The sequence below is a fragment of the Anabas testudineus genome, chromosome 5 (genome assembly GCF_900324465.2).
Source record: "Anabas testudineus chromosome 5, fAnaTes1.2, whole genome shotgun sequence".
NCBI lineage: Eukaryota > Metazoa > Chordata > Actinopteri > Anabantiformes > Anabantidae > Anabas > Anabas testudineus.
The window spans coordinates 15,961,281-15,974,312 of record NC_046614.1 but is presented as its reverse complement, the minus strand read 5'-3'; the positions used below and the strand labels follow the sequence as shown (position 1 = coordinate 15,974,312).

Here is a 13,032-nt window from a genome sequence, read left to right as displayed (position 1 = left end):
CTGAGAACCACAGATGGAGCCACAACAAGAGATCTTCACCATCACCCAAATTATAACTACACCTTCATAAGAGTTTTTGAGTTGTGTGTGAATAAAATGTGAACTTACAAATGTCACGGTCCACAGACATCCATTAACACTACCCGAAACATAGCCATTTTGCTATCCTTCCTTTCTCTACGTTTCACTTATACCTGTTCAGTGTGATTGGTGGTTTAGAAAGCCAATCTGCTCAACTGTAATTCACTGTACTCTAGGTACACTAGTTATATTAATGGAAGTCACCAATTCAATTGATGAAATGCACACTGACGTCAACTTAACTGTTACATTGTGAAGAAGGTTTTAGATTGTCTATTTATTTTAATGTAGAACAGCTGTAGTTAATTTAGGTAGAGAGGAAGAGCTGCAGAGCAGTGGGTTACTGGTGAGTTCTTATAGAAACACAAGACCTGCATGTAGTAGAGTTTAGGTACAACTCTGCACCCTTTGACTGATGTGTGACTGGCACGAGTGCATAACATCCAATAATTACATTTTTAACAATATACAAAAACTGATATTTTTCACTTCTTTAACTTTGGCATGTCTGGTCGACACCAGCGCATTTTGCCCGCTCCAGTTCACCAGTGTAGTCTGGTTAACAATGATACAGACCTCTAAAAATGACTGTTACTCATACAACTATTAGATCCTCTCATAATTTATTGCAACACTACTTTTTCAAGTATCTGCAATCTCTCACATAGACATTGTAACACTTTTAGTAATTCTGATATGTTGTTGAATTTATCATTAGACACCCCTGTAAAATACTGGCCCCCACAGTACAAGGAAAAAATGGTTATGTAAATATTACAGGAATAGCATCTGCACTTTTCATTTACTACATATGTACAAATATACACTATAGTATGTACTTAAATTACCAAGTGAATAATCTGTATACCAAATCAGTGTGTTGAATCATCTGTATACCAAATCAGTGTGATGCAATAGGAATAATTATGATATTCTTCTTAAGACTGGTAAGATCATTTTAAACAACAATTAATAAAATTAAAATAATTCACTGATATATAGAGATTTCACATTAATAGATAAACTTACAGGAATTATTTTATATATGTATGGATGAAGTTAGCACAATGTTTAACTCAACAAATAGAAAAATTACAGAAGTGAACAGATGTTGCTTGCATACTGTTATCTCTTTCCACATACAACACTTAATGCAGTTTTTATCCTGTCAGCCCTATATTGAGGTCCTCGGGGTATTTCTAAGGAGAAGGCCATTAAGCTTTTAGTCCTGCAGTTTCTGTGTAGTCTCACTGGGATTACCACACACAGAACAGAGCAAATGATAGACATTAAGTAAACTAAATTACAGGGTCTGAGGAATAAGTCTGTTACTTCTTGTAGAACACAGAAATCCAAATGATCCTCAATCAGATCCTGCCATTGTAAATTAATGTAAATATGCAATACTGGCTGATGCCTCTGACTGACAACAAAAGAGGATGAGGAAGCTGCTGCACAGTAGGTTTGGACTCAAAGTTCATACACGGTCAGATAAAAGACATGAAAGGGAAAAACTAAACTAAACTAGTCCAAGATCTCAATTTAGACATTTGAAAGAGATTGGAGTCCACAGAGCATAGAGATTATTTCATAGAAATATAATCTTGTATAATTCCTGATAGAAATATAATCTATATGGGCTAATAAAAAAATCTTCTAAATAATCTGAGTTTAGTGCTATAAGACTTTCCTGAAATAGTCCCACCAGAATGGAGAGCAAATCTGCTGCACAACAAAGAAGCAAATATTGGCTACATAAGCTACATAAAGAAATATTTGTGGTTCCCCAGTCAATCTGTTTTTCTTGACAACATGGTGTATACATGATGATGCTACAGGAAAACAAGCAGTTCACCACAGGACTACACAGCATCTGCACTGCATCTACAGTATTTGCTCGCCTTTACTAACATACTGTACAGGAAACAAAACCATTTATCCTACAGAATAGCTGACCTATGGGCAAACAAAATAAAATCTAGACAGCAGCTAGCATATACTGGAAAATACTCCAAACCTTTCATCAGTCAGTCCACATACAGGACAAGTATAAGGCCATTACCTACCAAGACATAAAATGTATTAAGAATAGTATCTTATCTCTGCACAGCCCTAAATCCCTATTTTGTTTATGGAAACACTAATTACATGAGCAGTACAGACCACCTAATAACTGAGTGATAAGTGTAACTCTGGACAGCTGAGTTCAACGTTTCTCATTAACCTTTGCATTTTGAAATGTTCTAGATAAAAGTCTAGTGTCTATGCAATTACCTTGTCATATCCTCTCCTAAAAATAAACTAACACAAATTAAGTTGGTACTTTGTACGTAGATGCCATGAAAGCAATTATTCCAAACCATTTTTCTGGCAAACAAAGTGCCCCAGAGCATCTAACAGGGGTAAAAAGGGGCTGCTAAAAAAAATCTTTATGCTCACTGGTTAATTTTTTGAAGGCCTAAATTGTCAAATAATGTATATTTATTCTAAAGTCAACTCTAGAAATAACTGACATATAGTTTTCCAGTTCAATCACCAAGAGCTATAATATATATTCTATGTGCCAAAAATGGTAAAAATTATAAATCTATTCACTCGTAGCTGATGAGAAAAATTGCTGATGTTTGATTAAGTCTCAATTGCTGTCAAATCATCTACTACCTCCCAGAATGTATTGGTTGAAACAACTCAGGCGAACAAATTCAGGCTTCATTGTCTCCAGGCCAAGCCAAGTGGGGGATCTAATCAGGAGATGCAAAGTGCACCACTCTAATTGCATCATTAGCTAAACCAATGACTCAGTCACAGTGACTTCAGCCTCCCCCTCCTCACCCCACCCCTCCCTCTCCTGCCCCATCCAGAAATAGGGAGTCAAGCCTCAAGCTCTTTACTGTACAGCTGCTCAAGCAGAATAATTCTAACATGCTATGTGCAACAGCGCAAAATGTTAACGTTCCAGAAATATCTGACTGAAAAACATAACATTAGTAAGACTGTGTGAGACAACCGTCATCAAGACCTGACTAAAGCGTTGATGTGTGTCTCCCTGGGAGTGGCAAAGATTAGTTCTTTATTTTGAAATACAGAAATACAACATATTAGCTCAGGCACAAAATGCAGTGATGCTGCCTCAACATGACAGGCACAGACTCATCTAAAATGCTGAAGACTGTCACGGAAACAACAACTGGCCTGGACCTTTTTGCAGTTTGCCCAGAAGTAATAGTCATACACAGGTGCACACTCCTGGCTTTGATGATTTAGATTTAGATTTGATGTGATTTTAACAGTAAACAATGCTCTGTTGATGCAATGTAATGAGAACAGAGCCTCAGAGTCTGTTTTAGGCTCACTTTTGTTTGCTTGTTGTAATGGTGGATAAAAAAAAAAACACTTGCGTTGGCCTCCTACATTTGCATGACCCCTGACTTGGTGTGGTTCTGCATGTTTTGCTAAGAATGAGTCGGCTTCCCAGCAACGGAATATGCAGCCTACCAGAAACAAACTGCTTTGTATTTCCTGTGTATGTAAAATGAAAGCAGTTTAGATAACACCTCTGCCTCTTCCTCTTTAGAAAGTAAGAAAGATGAGCATAATCTTGACATGCCTGTTGTGCATAAGACATATCTATGGTGATGCCAGCTCATGTTGCAAAATGCTGCAGGCAGACACTACTCTGCTCAGGTACTTTACTAAATCAATAAGACACCTGTACACGCCGTTATGAAGAGAAGTCATCCTAATATGACCACTGTTATCCAGATCAAAAGGACAATCTCAACATTATGACATTAACAGTCATGATCACAAGACGTTCTCTAAACATCATCAGGCTAATATATTGCCAGCTGCATGTGTGACAGTTTTCTCGGTGATCTCTCGGACTGATGGGGGAATAACCTGGCTCTGCCGCACTGTAACGTTATTAGCTAATGTTACAGACTATATGCAGCAACACAGCACTGACTGCGGTTGCTGCTGCTGCTGCTGCTGTGGACGGAGATCTTCTGCAACTGACGTCTATATGTCAGGTCACATCTGCAGAACGATCTCTTCATGTTAACATACGGTGTCCCTCTGATTTCACTTGTCATGCCCGTGTGTGCCACCGTCCAGACGGGGCACAGATTTGCGAACATGTAAATCAACATTACCTCAGGCTAATGCTACTCTGCCCCCAGTCAATGCGAGACGCCGATTATCAATCCATTATGGCTTGTATTGCAGCGAGTTAGCGGCTCATCACTCAGCACAATTAGCAGGCTAATGACGGATAATGTAGATTTAGTGCTAGTTACAAACACCCACCGCTTCAACGCTGTGTCGTTCCCACTTGTCTGTGTTGCCGCCGTGTTTGTGACCGTTACGCTGTCGTGTCGACTACGGCTCCGTTACTAGCTAGTTACCGTGATTAACGCGGCGTAAACTGCTTCACATTCTAAGCAGATGTGAACATATGGGAGCGCCGGTGAACCAATTTGAGAAGATAACCGGTGATAAAAGTGTGGACCACACTTACAGCCGCTTACCTTTGGGCTGAATCCGTCTCCTTCTTCTCCCCGTGAAGACCCTCCGGGGTTTGTTACCCTGACACAACTACCACGCGCCGCACCTAAGCCCCGCCCTGCTGCGTGCAAGGGCGCTGCGATTGGTCGGTTAGAACACAACCGCAGCCGGGCACCGGGCCTCCCATTGGTCAGAACGCCTGACAGTTTCCTGTGATTCGGCTTCCCGCGTTCCAAGTAGCGCTGTGACAATACGTGACATGACGTTTCCTAAATTTAGGAGTCAACAGCCACTGCAGGTATGTGGAGCACAGTGACCTCCACTGTGAGTACACAGCACACCGAGAGCAAAACATGTGCCACAATCATCTTTTAATGGCTGTTTAAGTGAAGCAGTGACAGCTGTCAAAATGTTGAGCAAGCAATTTATGAAAAACTACAGTGAAACAAGTGGGTTTCATCTTATTTCAGAAGCCTGCACAGTGACTTTCTCTTTTATTATGTAAAGGTCACTTTCAGTGCCAACTAGGAAAGACAAGGGAAGACAACCTGTCAGAACACAAACATCTTTATGTCCCTTGGGGAGGAGGATTCGTCATTAGTGACTTTGACTGTGTGTGAGCAACATTGGATTAGCCGTCTCCGTCGTGCCAGAGTTGTGTAGCGGGTTGTGCTGCTTGCAGGGCGTAAATGAACATAGATGGACTCAGTCTTTCATAATAAGTGGAGCCTTGACTTGAGCTGCCACCTCAGCCCCCATAAGTTCCTCTACAATCGTCAGGGCGAACTCGAAGCTGGTTCCTGGCCCACGGCTGGTGATGTAATGTCCATCCTTCTGTACTCGAGCCTCTGAATATTTATAGTGGTCTAAAAAAAGACAAAAAGCAATACCATAAAGATACTCACAATATGAGAGCTTCAAGTTGCAGGCAGAAAGAAACCAGCCTGTATTAAATCGCAGATAATCTATCACAGTTTAAACTGACCCAGTTCTAGTATGTTCTGACAAATTCCTGCATCTGCTCTCACCTCTGAGTGGTGTGTTCTCCTCTGCTGCATTCTGACATAATTGTCTATAGGCAAGAAAGAGCTAGTACAGCACCACCTGCTGCCCTCTACAAGTAATTACAATTCCCCTCTGTTCTGAGATTTGCCAGCTCATGTTAAAGCCACTAGCTGTACATGTAAACACATTTTCCACTCTTTTATTATATATTGAGTAGTTTTGTTTGCTTTTTTTTTTTTTTTTTTACCTCCTGCCATCATCTTCTCCTTCATGGCAGGATGCGTAGTGACCGTACTGCCGTAGCCGATGCCATGTGCCAGGAGAGCAGTGGGACCTGCAAGAAGGGCAAAGGTGTTTAGGTTCATTTAACAGCTTCCCCTTGTAAAGTAACACTTGGAACATGTTCTCTTGCTTGTGCTTGCTTGTGTCATCTTAAAAATAAGTTACAGTCAAATCAAACAGAGTTAAATACTGTGTCCTCAAATCACCTCTTTTAACCTCACACTGTCAAAATGCCAAAAATTGTGCATTTGACATTAGGGATTGCAGTTAGTGCTATAAAGTACATTGGTACAAAATATCTGATGACAGCACTATGTCCTAAAGGTGTCCCGTGCCATTGTTTCTAAGCATAAACGCATAAGGTATACAGTTTCAGCCTCTCTCCAAACACTTTGCACCACACTGAAAACAGAGAAAAAAGGAGAGGCTAAAGACACTGACTGCTGCTGCATTAACTTTGGCAACGTCCTAGCACTGCAGTGAGCTCATCCAAAAACTGTTAATAAATAGAAAGTTATTGATTATGCTCCTTGGCTGCCTTCCCATGCAGTCTAAAGATTACACTTTCCCCTGGCAGAATGGCAGACTGCCGGTTAAAGCCAAGCTTCTCCTGTTACAGCTAGTCCCCACCCAAAGGACGCCAGTCTAGGAGAGGCTCCAGAGGCAGACAGCAAGGCAGAAATGGAGAGATCACAATCTTTCTCTCCACGGAAGATTTCAAAAAAATGATGTATATATGTTTGTCTTTTTCACATTAAGATAACAATTTCCATGTTAGGACAGATTAATAAGTAATGCTACTAGCTCTATTGCTGGCAACTTCATTAAACTGTATATTCCTATGAGGTTTGCAGTCATTTTCTAGGACATCCTTCAATCCACTTTGCTACATTGGTCCCCTGTCCTTATTCACAATGTCCTTCCAGTGTCCTTTCTCAGCATATGGAGACTGTCATATAAAATGACAGTTATGAATCAAACCCTGGCCTGTTCATTTCACCGTAAATGAACGGTGCATGTTGTTTGTTAACAGCATTTACTTTTCAAAATGCAGTTAAGGTGTGTGATAAACTGTTCTGGGCACATTCAGATACTAAAATACCAGAAAATCCCTTGAATTCCCTGTCATGTGCATATAAAAACAGCACCTTTTCTCTGTCCAAGACCTTTAATTCCAGGTGCAGGCAAATCCAAATCCCATTTACTGGCACAATATTAGCTTGGTATGTTTAAAATTAGAATATCACACCTTTAGTGCTGTTTCAAGTTAAGAATGTGTGTGGGTCACATTGTAGCAAAGAAGATAGATTATTAATTTATATAAGTAAATTGTGAAACTGGTTTGACTTATTATGGAAAATCAGTGTGAGCAGTATTTAATGCTAAATTACTTTTGAAGATGCTATTTTGCAAAGCATGCATGAGAGTAAATTGTAATGTGTAGGTTGGGTAATTTACACGGATTTGTTTAAAAGCAAAAACATGATTTTCAGAATTGAGGTCATGTCATGTTTAAACTTTAACTCATAGAAAGGCATCGTAATTAGAGGTTGGTCCTGAATTATTAAGACTTGTTTTCACAAATTGTACCTGCACAGATGGCTGCAATCAGGCCTTTTCTGCCATCTTGATCCTTCAGCACTTCCTTCACAGCAGGAGACTGCAAGAGAGCAACAAGATTCATCGTGAGCCATCTGCAGATCATGTGATAGCATGTGTGTGTGTATTCTGACAATGCTATAATCATTAGGACACAATAAAATAAACATGATCGACATTTGCTAATTTCACCCGTCAGACAAACAGAGATAAAGAATCCGATCTTAGTTAAAAAATTACTTTTGCAGTAGTCAAGCCGAGATATGACCACAGCCTGCACAATGAGTTGGGTTGTACAGTCCGAAAGGTAGGGTCTGACTTTTCTGATTGATTTGATTGATTCTAGTTGAAAAGAGCAAATCTGCTTGTCCTTGAGATAGAGGCGATGTGGTTGGTAAAGCTCAGTTGATCTTCAAGGACCACCCCCAGGTTTCTGGTAGACTTAATAATAAACAAATAATGAACATTATTATATGGCTTTCAAGTTCCTCTCCTCTGCACTGCACCTACAGTGATTCAACTGTCAAGCTCCTGAAATCTATGGCTGACACAACCATTGGTGCCCTCAACCAAGTAGACAAAGAGTCTACATACCAACAGGAGGTTGAACAACTGGCACTGTGGTGTAGTCAAAACAACTTGGAGCTGAGCATGCACAAGACTGTGGAGATAACAATAGATTTCAGGAGGAGCCCCCTCACATTGCCTACCCTCACCATATTCACCAGTCTTTTTGTTCCCACTTCCTCAAGACTTGAGGAGGCAGAATAACATTGACTACATCCTCAATAAGGCTCACCAGAGGATGTTGAGGAAGTTTAACCATAGCAGAAGTTGTCATCTAGGCTGTATTTCCATCACAGCCTGGTTTGGAGCATCCACCAAACAATACAAAAAACAGACACCAAAACCTGCAGAAAACAACATAAAAAGAAATCACCGGTGCACCTCTGCCCACTCTCCTAAACCTGTACACACCTACAGCCAGGAAACGGGCAAAGAAAATCACCATCTTTCTCTCACCCTGGACACAACCTCTTGCGGCTTTCTTCTCTCTGACAGGCGCTACAGAGCTCTGTTTACGAAAACAACTGAACTCATACAACTACTATATTGTTGCTATCCATGCTGTACTGTACAAATTGAACATACTAATATTAGACCGAGCACGCCCACTGCACCTTGAGTACACAAGAAATTGTGCTGGGACTGCCACACACCTTGATTTATTATCTTTCGTTTTCTTTGAACACAGAATATCTGGGGCTTCCTTATGGTCTATAATGACATTCAATGTTTGCTAGAACTCCCACAGGAATTTGTCAATCCAGTAGTTCTCAAACTGTAGGGGAGGCACTGAAGAATGGGAACAACAGACCAGTGAAACATGCACATATGTTATTTAAGTTTGAATGTCACATTAACAATACCATGCTGGTTAGGCTATCCTTTAAGTTAGCAAGAGTTATCCATACTGCAAAACAGCCAGTTACAGGTCCTAAAAACACTTTTGTGTTTGATTCTACATGAACAGAAACGTTTGTACTTTTGGTTGTGTCATATTTTTCAGGGTGGTTTTAAGTAAAGTGTGGCAGTTTTTGGCAATTCTCCTTTAAGACCATCATAGTCTGTACAGTCTTTTTAAAGTGCTGTTCTTTGTATTTAAAAGGATTCTCACACTGTAAGGAAAAGATTAAAGTTACATCAACATAAACTTCATCTATTAGCGCTTTTCTGCAAGTAAAATATTCTGGATGAGTGGGACACTTGTTAAAGTAGGACGTTTACTTTAGCATTACATGTATGCATACAGGCTATTAATAATATTTATTTATATAATTCTAAATAATAATCTAATAATTCTAAATCCAAATTTTATCCATTCATTAATTTATCTAATTCCTAATTTTCTTATTTTCAGTTTCAGTTAGTACATCTAAAGATATCTGGTTTATTTTCATTTGCTACAAACAAAACCTGCAAATCTACAATTTTAGGAAACTGAAACCAGGTAGTTTTTATCATGTTTGTGTAAAAAACAACAGAAATCTGATTATCAAAAAAAGTTTCTATTTTTTGTGTCAATTTGCTAATCTGTTATCTACTGTAATTGTTGCTGCTCTAATTATTTACACAATTAACATTTTTTTGCTTTCAAAAGGGGGCACTGTGGCAGAACAACTGTCTGAGGTAGTTCATATGACTGGAAGCTTTGCAGACTGAAACGTGAAGAGACTGATACATTTGAACGATGAATGATGTCTGAGTATTTCTCACCTCTGCCAGACTCTGGGCTCCTGGCATCCCTCCAGGCAGGACCACCACATCATAAGGACCCTGTAATACAGACCATAATAAATGCATATTGACATGATTTGACACTGTATAACTTCAGCCATCACTATCTGGCTGATAAAGCCAAGAAAAAGTAAACGTAAATAAAATACAACCCCTGTAACAAACAGACATAAAATGCATTTCTATACAGTATATAGACACTTGATCCCCTCTGCTAAGTTAGTACTTACGAACCCCCCTTTGCAGATATTAAAGCTTTGTAGAAGCCAGCTAAAATGTTTCTGTTTTAGATTTAGTGAGTTTCATCTATGCTTTATTGACATCCCATCAGTGCAAGTTCTTAACTTTCATGCTCAACATGTTTATGCACTACCCACAGATTTTCAGTGTTCCTACTGTTGAACTCTATGATGTAAAGAGCAACAATGCACTGACATTTTAAGAAGGCTAATTTTAATGTCTGTTAGGTGCACAGGTTGTATTAGAAAGTTTGTTTTGCCACAAAATCAACCAAATAGTGGTGTCCAGTCTTTTGCAAACACTTGCAGAAGCTGAGCCCAACCTGTTTGCTGGCCTCCTCCAGACTAACATCAGGACACACGACGACTTTTCTGCTGCACTCGACTGGCTCTTTGCCTGTCAATCCTGCGATTGTCACTGAGATCTACAAGTTCGGGTGGTAGATATAAAAAAGCAGCATTATAACAAGCGCGACATGGCATCCTGTCTGTACTTGACTAATGGGGACTTTTATTTTGAAGGCTATGAAATGGCGTAGACTTGAACTGAGCTTGGACTTTGACATTTAACTTGGCCTCTGTCTGCAGAAGTCACTTTAAAGGCTGCGAGTGCGTCGACATTGAGCTACACATAAAATTACAGTCTAACAAAACTCTAAACACTGAAGTCGTAACTAGCTTAATGTTCATACTGGACAAAGTTAGCATGTTAAGTTATGTTAAGGTTAGCTCGTTAAATATGACGCTAAAGTCATTGCACAGTGCAGGTTTCCATAATTTTCACAGTGACATAATGTGCTGAGAGCAAAAACATCAAATCATTAAAGTGTTATTTAGCTAAATTAAATAAATGAATCATTTTAATCCAAGCTAGCTGGCTAAGTTGTGACGCTCTGTGCCATCAATACCTAAATGTAGCTAACTGCTAACATAAACATTAGTTACAAACCCCAGCTCTACGCATGATATCCGCAGGAATAACAGTTTCCATTTCCTCTGCACCTTTCGCCAGGATTATTAACGCTCTCTTTCCTGCCATCGTTGTCTTGCAGTTGTGCTTCTACCAGGACCAAAGACACTATCGTTAACTTCAGTGTGCAGCCTGCAGCAGGACTAGCGAGCTCCGCAATGTGATTTTGACAGGAGCAGGGTTGCCAAATCGCGCCCCTTTATCCCCCTTTCAAAGATGGTGCTCCGTGTCCTGAAGTAGCATCACACTCATCATATGTCCCCTTATTTAAAGTCAGAGAGGCCAGATTGAGGTGGTTTGGACATGTTCAGAGGAGAGACTGTGAACATATTGGTAAACAGATGCTGAGGTTGGAGCTGCCAGGCAGGAGGTGTAAGACCAAAGAGGAGATTTATGGATGTAGTGAGAGAGGACATGAAGTCAGTTGGTGTGAGACAAGAGGATGTAGAGGACAGGGTGAGATGGAGGCAGATAATTCAATGTGGTGACCTCTGAAAGGGAACAGCCGAAAGGAGAAGAGGATGATTTAAGAAAGAGTAAGGACTAAATGGTCCATGGATTAGATATGAACTAAAGACACACTAAAGCGAAAAAGAAAAATACAGATTCATTTTGTCTACAGAAAAAAAAAAACACTTAAATAATTAGTCAACAGCAATAGTTACACTTTGCAATCTGTACAGTAGCTGCACAACACAAGACATCTTATTTTAATCTCTTTTAATCAAAATGATCATTTGTAGATAATTGAATGGTCACTATTTTAGCCTGACTGAACTGAACCCTTAAAAGAAAACCAGGTCTTATTCAAGTGCTTTTGTTTGTGACTTTGTGAACAGTTAGCAACATACTGACTCTCAGACTGGGAACATCTGCTACAGGTACTCTAATATCTTTGAAGGTACAAATACTGCTCCCAGATTGAGCAACAACTGCGAACCCACCAAAGAGATGTAACATAGCTAAGAGATAAACATAATAATGAAAAACATTTAATACTATTAAATATGCATATATTTGCATTTAGCCTGCCTGCAATGTGAACGATGGTGAACCACCAGATATTTCCAGCCAGTCAGGGACAGCGTAGCTGTAGACAGGCACAGTGTGTAGTGACTATTATGGTCACAGGCAGTACATGATTTATTCCAGTAGGTGGTAGCATTAACCAAAGTTTCAGGCAAGGATATGAACGAAAACTTGAGTAAGAAGTCAAAATTCAACTCTAATGTTGACCACAGTCTTGTATTCAAACAAAAAAAAAAAAAAAAAAAAAAAACATGTAACGTTGACTTTGAGGAGACAGGTGTTAAAGAAATCCTTCAACTCTGTGGCTTAATCGAAAAGTTATCATCTGCATGATTACAGCTTAATTCATTAAGTTAATGAATGAGGTTTTGATAAAGACTCTGGGCAGTGGGTCGCCAACATTGCCAAGTTCTTCAAGATTTGTCTGAGAACTTCTGCACCAAACTCTTAAGATAGTTAGGGAATCATATTCCAGTGTAAATCCCAGACTTGTCTGGGGCTTTAGTGTGCAGGCACCCATTCTGCAGCTGAGATTCACTTTTATATTTGTGCTGCAAACTAGAGCCCAGTGAAATGGCAGATTAGACAAAAGCGTAGGGGGTGCTGGCAGCAGGATGTTTATTGCGTGCCTGTGAGTGAATCCAAGAGGCAGCGGTGATTACCAACATATGCAGCTGGGGATCAACTGAACCAGACCCACAGTTGCACTCGAGCTAATTTCCATACATTAATTCACTTGTGTACGTTTACTAATTCCTTTTAATAGCTAATCTTAAAGTGCAGAATCAAACTGAAGAAATATTTTAACTCATGACACAGTAAGAATGACAAAACAAAGTGTCTAACTAAGAATAGATGAATAAAATTATCATTGCACTGGTCATTATACAATGTTAAAACACATGGTTGTTACACAGTTTCCTTCTTTATGATCAACATACTGTAGGCACTGAAGCTAATTTCAAAATATTCCTACAACCTCATGCCGTAAACATTTCCTACACATACAATGGTTACAAACAA

The 13,032-nt window shown here is 39.6% G+C and overlaps 2 protein-coding genes across 5 annotated transcripts in view; both read right to left on the bottom strand.

The window, feature by feature from the left end:
* The window catches only part of kcnab2a (potassium voltage-gated channel, shaker-related subfamily, beta member 2 a), a 69,850-nt gene extending 65,159 nt beyond the window's left edge, over nt 1–4,691 (bottom strand). For 2 of the 4 annotated variants that reach the window (XM_026347300.1, XM_026347306.1), the window contains exon 1: nt 4,611–4,691. The gene's annotated coding sequence lies outside the window, so the exon portion shown is untranslated. Of the gene's footprint in view, nt 1–4,389; nt 4,430–4,600 lie in introns of those variants that run through there. The other 2 variants (XM_026347301.1, XM_026347304.1) reach the window with 2 other exon arrangements.
* Nucleotides 4,692–5,041: 350 nt separating this feature from the next.
* On the bottom strand, nt 5,042–11,145 carry park7 (parkinson protein 7). The gene is made up of 6 exons (XM_026346868.1): nt 10,960–11,145; nt 10,334–10,435; nt 9,751–9,810; nt 7,465–7,534; nt 5,840–5,926; nt 5,042–5,453 (listed from the first exon to the last, which is right to left on the bottom strand). Exons 1-6 carry the CDS (start codon nt 11,047–11,049, stop codon nt 5,293–5,295), a joined length of 570 nt encoding a protein of 189 aa, XP_026202653.1. The 5' UTR covers nt 11,050–11,145; the 3' UTR covers nt 5,042–5,292.
* Between the last annotated feature and the right edge of the window lie 1,887 nt (nt 11,146–13,032).